The sequence below is a fragment of the Cololabis saira genome, chromosome 5, assembly GCF_033807715.1.
Source record: "Cololabis saira isolate AMF1-May2022 chromosome 5, fColSai1.1, whole genome shotgun sequence".
Taxonomy (NCBI): domain Eukaryota; kingdom Metazoa; phylum Chordata; class Actinopteri; order Beloniformes; family Belonidae; genus Cololabis; species Cololabis saira.
Genome location: NC_084591.1, coordinates 23,065,812 through 23,078,181, shown reverse-complemented (window position 1 = coordinate 23,078,181; position 12,370 = coordinate 23,065,812). Strand labels below are relative to the sequence as shown.

Sequence of the window (12,370 nt, the reverse complement as noted above, 5' to 3'; positions counted from 1 at the left end):
TTCATGATAGTGTGGTTTTAAAACAGAGCTTTTATTAATTTAAAAGAGATCCAGAATAATTAATATTAAGTTATTCAGAGTTAAGTAAAATAACTCAGAAGTCTTCTTCTCATTTACCTATACAACGAGAGGACCGCCACAGCAGGGGCGCAGATAGGATTTTTGAACTGGGGGGGACCAAGCTGTCAGCAAATGATTCCAACTATTTTGTGTAAATGCATATATATATATATATATATATATATATATATATATATATATATATATAATGACCAGAAACTCTTTTAGGGGGCCTATGTATACATGGTGGAACAATGGGCCCTAGAGACAGATTGTCACACTTGTCCTCTGCCTCCTTAAGTGGGAAACGGGCCCTCTTCTATTTCATTTAGGGTATGCGTGTGTATGTGCATGTATGTATGTATGTATGTAGCTTTTTTTTAATTCAGTTCAATTCAATTTTATTCATATAACATCTATTACAATGCAAATGGTCTCTTTAAGTGCTTTCCAGAGAAACCAGAACATGACCCCCGAGCAATCCTGTCTATTGCTTTTTGGTACCAAATAACTTGCCAATCTCAGTTTCTGCATTTTTTGTTTTGTTTTTTGCTTGTTTGGTCCTTAATTATTCTGTTTGACCAAACTTTAAATGTGATGTCTTATGTATGTGTATTTGTGCATATTTACAGATGTAAATAAGTTGCATGAAATAATTATACAAATTACAAATATTGTATCTCGTAAAAAGAAATATTGTCTGAAAACGGCAACTTTTCTGTAATTCCTTTGCGTGTACGGATAGTCTTGAACAGTTAAACTCACTGTAATTTAGCAATCTTGTAAACAACAATTCTTCAATCTGGAAGTGCTCAACAGGTTTCAGAGGAGTTCTCACATATACCTGGGACTTATCTGTTGTTCTGTTTCATTCCTTCCAGACTGCCAGTGGCAGTAACAGAGTGGATATGTCTCCTCGCGCTCCGCGCAGGTCGAGATTTAATAACAACAGTGTCACGTGAGTGACGTGTAGGCTACCTGTGCGTCTATAAATACCGCCCGGTAGACTACATCCGGCCTCTTGAATCTTCTCGCTGTTAACCTGACGTACATCGCTGGTTAATCGCTCCGTAGATCCGTGTTTCGGATCTATATTTTCTGCAGGTTCGGGGAGGTAAGCTCAACTCTGGTTGGTGGTGTTTGACAGCCTGCCTGTGACTCTTGGTCGGAGCGCACGTTGTGCCCTCTAAGGCTGTGGCTGTCAAGCCATCTTACCTCTCCCTTTCTCCATCGGGAGGATCCGAGCGCCCGTGTGTCGGGCTGGCTCGCTCCCCAGCCACACAAACGGTCTTGAATTGTTTGTGCTGAGCTGATTCCTCCACATGCTAGATGTCCCAGCCGCGTTCAGTGGTCCGCCCACTGCTCTCGTCTGTTGGTTCCTAGCCTGGCTTGGTGAGTATTTTTTACTTAAGCTTTAAAAAAATAAATAAATAAATATATATATATATATATATAAATTTTTAAAATATATATATATTAAAAAAAAAAAAAAAAAAAAAAGCTAGTCCAGAGGTTCCGGACGCGTTCTGTGGCGGCCACAGTTCTCGCTTGGATTGCCTGGCTCCACACTGAATTGTTTGGATTAAGAACAGTGGTGTGAGGAGTCTGTTAGATGTTCTGATCGAGTCTCGGTTCTCGCCCAGATTTCCTAACTTGACCCTTTTATTTTTTGGAGGAAGCGATGATGGCTTGTACATCATGTGGCACTCTACTGTTGGTAGAGGATGGCCATGAATTGTGCCCCCAGTGTCTGGGGGTGGGGCACCTGAGGGAGGCCCTGTCTGACCCCTGCATCAACTGCAGCATTTTGCCGCTCTCTGTGAGAGAGGACCGGCTGCGTCAGGTGGAAGGCCTCCTCTTTAGGAGCGACCTCCCACCCTCTGGGCCCGCTCATGTCAGTGCAGGTTCCCGCAAAAAGCACCGGGACAAGCGCAGAGCGGGGCCCCATGACGAGCGCAGTGGCCCTACGCAGAAGAAGGCGAAGGATGCTCCCTCACGCAGTGAGATGGAGGATTTACGGGCTGAACTGGAGCAGCTTAAGGCCTTAGTGAGGGAGCGGGCTCTGCCCTCCCCACCTCTGGCGGTCCCCTGGGAGTCAGATTGTGGAGACGATGCTATGTCTACCAGGGCTTCAAACTCCATGTTTCAAGGCCGTGACAGTGTGTTTAGCTCTGGCGAGTATCCCTCCCCTGAGCTGCCGTGTCTGGTGGTTGACCCAGCTAGCATACAGGCAGAGGCTGGCTCGGAGACATCCCTCAGGAGCTCTGGGAGCACTGAGCTGGGAGAGGGCCCCTGCCCTTTGCAGGCAACACTACGTGCGGCCCTGGCTAAGGTCGGGCTGGATGATGCGCCCGCTGCCCAACCGGCGAGCAACCCATTCTTTCGCCGGACTCCTGTAGCCCCGCCCTTTGATGTCCCGCCCTCGCCTGCTTTTTTGCAGGAGCTGCGGCGCTGCTGGGCAGATCCAAAGGCGTTTGCCTACCATGGCAAGGATGCGAGGACTTTGGCCTCCATGCGCCAGGCGGAGCAACATGGCCTGGTTCACATGCCTCCCGTGGACCCGTGTATCGCCTCACTGGTCCTTTCACCAGATGAGGCGCTCAAAGATAAGGCCCGCTGTCCTAGGCCTCAGTGCCGGGTAACGGATAGCCTTCTCTCGACGGCTTATGATGCGGCAGGCCGCATGGCTCGCATTGGGAACTCCCTCTCCGTGCTCCTCCTCGCCCAGTCCCAGATGTTGCAGTCGGAGCATGAGGGCGGGGAGTTGGGTGACACTAACGACGCTGCGCTCCAAGCCTTCGGGCTGATGACCAGAGAGCTTGGCCGCCTGATGTCCACCCTGGTGGTGACGCGGCGTCAGGTGTGGCTGGCGCAGGCACCCATGTCTGATGATTGCAGGCAGACGCTACGGAAGCTTCCGGTAGTGCCGGGCCAGTTGTTTGGGCCAGAGGCAGAACAGGCGTTGGAGCGCAGGAAGCAGTCGGGTCAGGCATCAGAGGCCTGGGGTCGTCGGAGTGCGAGCATGGGACCCCCAGCTCAGCACTCCAGGAGACGGGGCGCACAAGACCTGCGCCGCTCACATCCCCCGAGCCCCCCTCCGCAGCCCTGGCAGCACAGCCGGGTTGCTGGGGGTGGTGGGCGTCAGCCCAGGGGCGCACACCCTCCACCTCGCCGGTCTCAGCGGGTGCAGGGGCAACACCAGCGTCCCCCCAAACCCCCAAATAATCCTCGAGGCACTCTATGAGGGCCTCGGGCCGGCGGTGGGCAGGTTTTCACATCAGCACCTGGCCTATTGGGCAGCCCATTCTCCAGATGTATGGGTTTTGAGAACACTGTCCCAGGGCTACAGGTTGCAGTTCCGCCGCCGGCCCCCACCACCCTCCGGGGTCAGGGAAACCTCGGTCAGAGACCGCGGGAGGGCCCTGTGTTTGTCACAGGAGATAGCCAAACTCTTGGACAAAAAGGCCATCACAAGAGTTCACCCACATACACAGAGCAGTGGGTTTTACTCAACATACTTCCTCATTCCGAAGAAAGACACTTCTCTTCGGCCTGTGCTGGACCTTCGGGGTCTGAACCAGTACCTGAAGGTCCTCCCATTTCGGATGCTGCGTACACGCGACGTCCTTCAATCTGTCACTCCAGGGGAGTGGTTCCCCTCCATAGACCTCAAGGACGCCTACTTTCACGTCCCAATACACCCAGACCACAGACGGTTTCTCAGTTTTGCCTTTCAAGGCCACGCCTACCAGTTCACCGTCCTGCCTTTCGGCCTGTCCCTGGCTCCTCGCATCTTCACCAGATGCATGAGGGCGGCCTTGACATCGCTATGCCTGTCGGGAGTAAAGATTCTCCCATATCTGGACGACTGGCTTATATGCGCCCCCTCGCTCCAGGAGGCGGAGCTGATGACATCCAGGGTCCTCACACATATCGAGGCTCTGGGCATGTCGGTAAATTGGGAGAAGAGCTTGTTGCGTCCTACGCAGCAGACCACCTTCATCGGCCTGTCCCTCGATTCCGTGTCAATGCAGGCACGCCTTACTGCAGAGCGGGCACAGCGGATTCAGGACCTGCTACGGTCCTTCCGCCTCGGGATGAGGTTGCCCGTCCACGCATGGCTCCGACTGCTGGGGATGCTGTCGGCGGCCTCGGCTGTGACACCTCTGGGGCTGCTGCACCTGCGCCCCCTGCAGATGTGGTTCAACAGCCTCCAGATGGACCCTCGCCTTCACAGGTGGGTCAAGGTCAAGGTTACCCACCAGTGCCTTATTCATCTCCACCGGTGGCGGGACAGCACCTTTCTATTGCACGGTGTTCCTCTCGGCTTAGTCCCTTCGAGGCGGGAGGTGGTGACAACAGATGCCTCACCTCAGGGTTGGGGTGCGGTATGGCAGAAGAGGTCAGTCCAGGGGGTTTGGGGCCCTCTGTGGCGGGGACGGCACATCAATGTCCTAGAACTCCGGACTGTCTACTTGGCGCTGAGGCACTTCTTGCCCTTTCTCAGGGGCAAGCATGTCCTCGTCCGGACAGACAACACTTCGACAGTGTTTCATGTCAACCACCAGGGGGGAACCAGGTCGCTGGACTCCCTGAACGAGGCCCGGAGGTTGTGGATGTGGGCTCATCCTCAATTGGCCTCCTTGAGGGCAATGCACCTCCCTGGCAGAGCCAACGTGGTGGCGGATTCCCTCTCACGCCGGCAGCGGCCCCGGGGGACTGGCGGTTGCACCCCCAGGTGGTGCGAATGATTTGGGATCGATACGGGGAAGCCCGTGTGGATCTGTTCGCCTCGGAGTGTACGACTCATTGTCCACTGTGGTTCTCCTTGGCAGAGACCAGTGCCCCGCTCGGGATGGACGCTCTCGCCAACACTTGGCCGAGAGGCCTCCTTTATGCGTTCCCTCCGATTCCCCTGGTGATGCCCACGCTTCACAGGGTGAGATTATCGGGTCACAGGGTCCTCCTGGTGGCGCCCAAGTGGCCCTCGAGGATTTGGTTCTCCACGCTCCTCAGCCTGTTGGACGGGGAGCCTTGGCAGCTCCCAGTACGGTCGGACCTCCTGTCCCAGCTGGGCGGGGAGGTATGGCATCCCTCTCCGAGCCTCCTTCAACTCTGGGCCTGGCCGTTGAGAGGGAAGGGTCATTCTTGACGCACCTTGAGCCCTCGGTATGTGAGACCTTGCAGAATGCTAGAGCTCCTTCCACAAGAAGGGTGTATTCGCATTGCTGGGCCGCTTTCTCCTCCTGGTGCAGGGACGGGGGTTTTGACCCAATCTCCTGTCCGTTACAAATTGTACTGCGGTACCTGCAGTATCTGTTTGAGGCGGGCCGGGCGGCCTCGACCTTGAAGGTGCACGTAGCGGCTATTTCTGTCCACCATGGCCACATCGATGGTAGACCAGTTGGTGCGCATTACTGGGTGGCACAGTTTCTGCGGGGTGCCAGGAGACTGCGCCCCCCCAGAGTGCAGCGTGCAGCAGCATGGGACCTGCCGCTGGTCCTGCAGGCCTTGGGCGAGGCACCCTTTGAGCCTATGGCAGGGGGGTCCTTGAGGACGACGTCATGGAAGACCGCCTTTCTGTTGGCTGTTACGTCTGCCAAGCGTGTGAGCGAGCTCCACGCCCTTTCAGTCAGTCCTACGTGCCTTCGGTGGAAGGCAGACAGCTCAGGAGTGACCCTGTGGCCAAATGTCGCTTTCCTGCCAAAGGTGTTACCCCCTGACCATGCCAATCAGGCCATAGAGTTGGCAGCATACCATCCTCCCCCGTTTGAGTCCCGGCTGGAGGAGCGGGCTAATTTGCTGTGCCCAGTCCGGGCGTTGCAGCTCTACCTTCAGGCAACACAGAGCTTTCGACGCTCTGAGCAGTTGTTTGTGTGCTACAGGGGGGCGCACAAGGGCCGTGCCCTGTCGAAGCAACGTCTCTCCCACTGGATTGTTGAAGCAATCAAACAGGCTTATGACGTGGCAGGTAGACCTGCCCCTTCAGGCGTTGTCTGTCATTCCACCAGGGGTGTGGCCACTTCCTGGGCGGCAATGAGAGGGGTACCGTTGTCTGAGATCTGTGCAGCGGCATCCTGGACGGTGCCGTGCACCTTCTCCAGGTTCTATCGCCTTAACGTGGCCTCTGGGTCCACGCTGGCTTCGGCCGTTCTGCCTTTGGCTTCTGCGGCTGACCACTAGGTGGGTGTTGTTCCTCGTGACAGTGCTGGTATGAGTCATCCACTCTGTTACTGCCACTGGCAGTCTGGAAGGAATGAAACAGAACGTAAGTTACGGATGTAACTATGGTTCTGTGAATTCCTGGATGACTGCCAGTCACACCGGTCACTCCGAACTTCCTGCGAGAAGATTCTGGGAGGCCGGATGTAGTCTACCGGGCGGTATTTATAGACGCACAGGTAGCCTACACGTCACTCACGTGACACTGTTGTTATTAAATCTCGACCTGCGCGGAGCGCGAGGAGACATATCCACTCTGTTACTGCCACTGGCAGTCATCCAGGAATTCACAGAACCATAGTTACATCCGTAACTTACGTTTGGTTGTCAAGAAACAAATAATGGCCCGGTTTCCCAGATCAGTTAAGTAGTTCTTAACAGCGAAAGACTTCTTTCACAGGCTCCTTAAGATGGTTTGAAAGATGTCTTTCGCTGTTAAGAACTACTTAACTGATCTGGGAAACCGGGCCAATGTCTGTAGGCTGAAATCGAATGGAAATGTGTTACAGCTCAGGATGTGTCAGCAGATATGCTGCTTTGGTGATGTTGATTCAGATCCAACCATGTTCATGTTTGTAGTCCACAAAATGACAGAAAGTAATCAGGTTTATTTTAATAATTTAATCATGATGGGATACAAAACTAAAAGAATCCATTCAGTCCCTTTTCCAACAAATGTTGCTTCATCAACTTTGGTATGAAGACAGATACTTCTACAATAAATTAAATCGTTTGAGAAAGACTCAGCCAGGAGGTGGCGCCCAAATGGCAATAACATCTCAAGAGAAACCCAGCAATGCCAGTTTAGACAGAAAAATAATATATATGAATGCTTATTCATTGCTATAATAAGTACCATGTAGTTTTTTTTACCAATTCTTCCCACAAATTAAAAAAAAAAGCTGACAATATTTAAAAATTACAGCTGTGTGTCTTAGATTTTTCACAGTAAAGGAAGGGAGACATTCTAATAAAAGCAGTTTAAACTTCATGTTAATAACTCGATAGGAAAAAAACACACAATAATTTCATTGTTTTTTGATTCATAAATAATTCATGACATTAACGTATAAATGTAGCTATGTTTTTAAGTTTGTCCTGCGGCTGTCCTTGGTATCAGATTTTTCTACTTTTTGATTATGGTATGAAAACACAAACTGTACTGTCTGACAGTACTACAGAGCTCTCACTTTTCATTTGAATATTGTCCCCTTACTAACTGTGTAACATGTTTAATCCTCCTCACAGATCAATACTTTTACATTGAACATTATCAGTGTTTCCTCTATTTACAAAGACTTCAGTCTGTGACACCCACAGGATTATGGGCTCAAATTAATGCCATAAGTATTTTGTATCTGTAAATAAACTTTGTACTTGTAGAAATATTTTGTGCGTGTGCAAAAAATATTTGTACTTGCAAAAAATATTTGTACTTGCAAAAAATATTTTGTGCGTGTGAAAAAAATATTTGTACTTGCAAAACATATTTGTACTTCTAGATACAAAGCTACAAACTTTTTACAAAGCTACAAACTCTTTTTTTACAAAGCTACAAACTTTTTTTACAAAGCTACAAACTTTTTTTTACAAAAGCTACAAACTTTTTTTCAAAAGCTACAAACTTTTTTTACAACTACGAGTTATGGCACTGTTTTGACGTGCCAAAACTAAGAGCCAATCAGCGATCTTTGGCACGGGTTTCAAAGGGTTTCTGGAGAGCCAATCAGCACATTGCATCGCCTACTGACGTCGCCGCCATATTGGATGTGGCAAGACTGGGCTGCAAACTAAGACCCCGTCCACACGTAGCCGGGTATTTTTAAAAACGAATATTTAATAAAAAAATTTGCATCCACACGTAACCGAAGATCTGCGTTTTCGAACACATTCATAAGCATTCTAACCTGTAGATAATCTGCGGCTCCCGGGGAAGCTCCGCGGGCTCCGCCGCTCCGCCGCTCCGCCGCTCCGGGGCTCCGGGGGGCTCGGCGGGGCTCGGCGGGGCTCCGCGGAGGTTCAGCCTCCGCGGCTCCGCGGAGCCCTCTGTGTCGGTGTAACGCAGTAAGCGGCCGGTCAAGAGCAGAGACCATTTATTTAATAAATGGCTTGGAGAACAGATGCTGGATCATCTGTATTTCTATAGTAAAAAAAAGTCGCACGTCAGAGCAGATTTGTTGTTGTTTTGGCGCATAATGTGACGTTCGAAAACGCAAATCTCCGGTTATGTGTGTCCACACGCATCTACATAAACGGAGTTTTCAAAAATCTTCACTTTGCCCGGAGTTTTTTTAAACCTTCGTTTATTTGCGTTTTCGTGTGGATGACAGGTCAAAACGGAGGAAAATATCTCCGGTTTAGCAGATATCCGCAGATATCCGGCTACGTGTGGACGGGGTCTAATACAAGTAAATTGACTTATTTTCATAAAGCACCTTTCTACAAAGAAATCTACGTTTTACGTCTCATTTATTCATTCACACACGCACTAATATACTTGGGAAACAGTTAGACACCAAATATAATATATTTAATTTTCTCAGATGGCAAAAATAAGAACTTTAATGATCCCACATAGAAGTAATTCATGTTATATCAGCTATAGAGAACAAGGTAGTGCCGAAAAACAATATATATCCCCCCTCACAAAAATAGAGACATATTTTTTTATCAACAAAACAAATTAAAAAAAATCAAATAACCAAATAACATATTTGAACCATTTTTCAGACAATAAAATAACAATAACAATAAAATGTAATGTAATGTGTAAAAATGTAAAATATGCTTTGTTAATGAGAGAATATGTTTCTCTATTTTTCTTATTTTTGTGAGGGGGGATATAAATGGGTCAAATATGTTATTTGGTTATTTGATTTTTTTTTAATTTGTTTTGTTGATAAAAAAATATGTCTATTTTTGTGAGGGGGGATATATATTGTTTTTCGGCACTACCTTGTTCTCCATAGCTGATATAACATGAATTACTTCTATGTGGGATCAATCAAGTTCTTATTTTTGCCATCTGAGAAAATTAAATATATTATATTTGGTGCCTAACTGTTTCCCAAGTATATTAGTGCGTGTGTGAATGAATAAATGAGACGTAAAACGTAAATTTCTTTGTAGAAAGGTGCTTTATGAAAATAAGCCCATTTACTATTAGTTTGCAGCCCAGTCTTGCCACATCCAATATGGCGGCGACGTCAGTAGGCGATGCAATGTGCTGATTGGCTATCCAGAAACGCTTTGAAACCCGTGCCAAAGATCGCTGATTGGCTCTTAGTTTTGGCACGTCAAAACAGTGCCATAACTCGTAGTTGTAAAAAAAGTTTGTAGCTTTTGAAAAAAAATTGTAGCTTTTGTAAAAAAAGTTTGTAGCTTTGTAAAAAAAAGTTTGTAGCTTTGTAAAAAAAACTTTGTAGCTTTGTAAAAAGTTTGTAGCTTTGTATCTAGAAGTACAAATATGTTTTGCAAGTACAAATATTTTTTGAAAGTACAAATATTTTTTGCAAGTACAAATATTTTTTGCACACGCACAAAATATTTCTACAAGTACAAAGTTTATTTACAGATACAAAATACTTATGGCATTAATTTGAGCCCATACAGGATCAGGTACAGAATTCAGTCCTCTGTAGTCAGTTGCTGATAAGTTTTCGTCTATCTTTTATCTTTTACTTTTATGCTCTTTTTTTGTTGATACCCAGCTGAACTGATATGGTTCTTGAGGAACCAGCAGATCAATGTCAAGTCTCTTCTGCTCTTTTTCGCCATTAACTGCCTTGTAGCCCAGCAGTGACATGGCTCCTTTACACACTTCCTGAACACGTTTGACCTTGCTGTAAGGCAGCATGGTGCGCCAAGCCTGGGAGACGTTTGTAGCATTTCGAGAGGTAAGTTGAAAAGCCTCTTTTCTAGAACCTTTACCATTTCCATGTGTGACTGTGTAGATCCAGTCCTCCAGTTGTGGGGTCATCCCTAAACCTACAAACTCATAAATGTCATTAACCTCCTTAAGTGGGTTGCGTGCCACATCCTCATAGCGAACTAGTTTGTAGCGTCCTTTCAGAAATGGAGGGGGCTTCAGTACAGCCCTCTCATTAATGCGTACATGGCTGCGGCAGATCTCCTGCATGACCTGATACTGCACCTCAGCAGCTGGCACCTTTCTCTGCCCCAAAACAATACTGCCACCTGTCTCAAAATATTTGGCTGACTCCTCTCTGGACTTCAACACGGCCCGGGGGTCTCGGACCAGATGGATGATGCGGAGATCCATGTTTGGGTCCTGCAAAAGAGGGTAAAGGGATTCCAGCTCCAAAAATCGCACTTCTTTTAACACCACATGACTGTACGTGCCACAGGCCTCTTCCACCTTCTGCAGGCCTCGAGCATCACATTTCTGGAAGCACTGAGGTTCACTGCTCATCTGGTTGCGTGGTGTGAGGGGACAGGCAGGCGGGGAACACAGTGCTCGACTGTGACTCCACATGAACAAAGAGGACACATTGTGTTGTTCTGGCAGGTAGGAATCCATTACTGAGAAGTCACACTGGAATATACTCCGCATTAGATCCCTCACAGCCATCCGAAGCAGTCGTGCAGTCGGTGACTTTACTGTGGACCACACATGCCAAGCAGGCTCCATGAGATAGAAGACAGACGGGTGCTGACTGAATACCTGACCCATGAAGGATGAGCCCGATCGCCATGACGACAGCACCAGAACATGAACTTTACCGCTGGAAGGAGGAGTGTCAGGTGGTTTGTGATGAACATACCATCCATAGAAGAGCACCACTACCAACCCCTGAAGGATCAGCAGAAAAATGAATCTGTTGAGATTCATTGTGCAGCGAAGATTCATGGTTGTGGATGTCTTCAAATTCTTGGTGTTGAAGTACAGCAGATTTTTTATCCTTTATGGAGGAGAGTGAAACCAATTCTGAAAATAAATGTAAAAAAGAAAGTGAAGGAGCATTTAGAAAATCTTCTTTTCAAGGCCATTAATAAAAACAAGAACTCACTTTTGAGTGTTTAAGGCGGTCGAGAAGACCAGGGACAAATTAGTCTGTTGGTCCAGTTCGTTGACAAACTATATCTGCAGACAGAAAGAAGCAGCACAAACTCATTCAGAAGTGAACTGTAACAGAATAGCACAGACATTCTCCAAAGTTCTGGCCTGTACAAGGCCTGTACAAGGTGACATTATTTATATTAAAATTATGGAGCTTGCAAAGTACAGGTGCTGATGGATTCTTTCCCACAGCATCATGCTGTGGTTCAAAGGTCAGCTTATTATTGTTAGGCTCACTCGAGAACAGAAACAGCCAAATGTGCCAGGGACCCCAAAAGCAAAGACACTGAGACTGAAGTTGAAAAACAAAGGATTTAATGAGTAAACTCAATCCGGGGGAGGTGGATGGAACGGTGGAGTGGGGAGACACTTGATTGACTGGAGGGAGCCTGGAACACAAGGAAAGAACAGTTAGAACCAAAAATAGCATATCCACAAAATCTCACAAACACCAGAGCCTAAACTTTCTGCTGAAGGTACTTGCCACAGTAGTCAACGTCTAAGCGCCGGGTGTCATCTCTCAGCAGCTTATGTAGGCAGCCCTTGATTCTGATGGTGGAGCAGCTGGGCTGATTGGAATCAGCCACAGCTGTGCTGGCTGCTGGCTGAGGGGCTTGTGGCACAACAGTACCCCCCCCCTGAGGGGAGGCACCGGACGACCGACCCGGAGCACCCGGATTGTCCTGGTAGAAGTCGTCCAACAGGGAAGGGTCTGCAAGGTAGGACCGGGGCACCCAGATACGGTCTTCAGGGCCAAAGCCCTCCCAGTCCACCAAGTACTGGAAACCCCGTCCCCTACGACGAACAGCGAGCAGCTTCCGAACCGTCCAAACAGGGTCACCATCTGCTAGGACCCGAGGGGGCGGAGGAGCAGACACAGGGGGAGACAGAATGCTGGTGGCTACTGGCTTAAGCTGGGACACATGGAACACAGGATGAACCTTGAGAGCGGGAGGAAGATCCAAACGGACCGCAACAGGGCTGATTATGCGGCTCACCGTGTATGGA

General features: G+C 48.5%; 2 protein-coding genes across 2 annotated transcripts; one reads left to right on the top strand and one right to left on the bottom strand.

The window, feature by feature from the left end:
- Positions 1 to 1,744: 1,744 nt before the first annotated feature.
- LOC133444865 (uncharacterized) lies at positions 1,745 to 5,234 on the top strand. The gene is given in 3 exon segments (XM_061722764.1): positions 1,745 to 2,943; positions 2,996 to 4,764; positions 4,767 to 5,234. Coding segments are annotated over 3 exon segments (3,414 nt in total). The 3' UTR covers positions 5,213 to 5,234.
- A 4,673-nt stretch (positions 5,235 to 9,907) lies between these two features.
- Positions 9,908 to 11,152, bottom strand: LOC133444660 (carbohydrate sulfotransferase 6-like). The gene has a single exon (XM_061722529.1). The coding sequence runs from the start codon at positions 11,150 to 11,152 to the stop codon at positions 9,953 to 9,955; it is 1,200 nt and encodes a 399-aa protein (XP_061578513.1). The 3' UTR covers positions 9,908 to 9,952.
- Between the last annotated feature and the right edge of the window lie 1,218 nt (positions 11,153 to 12,370).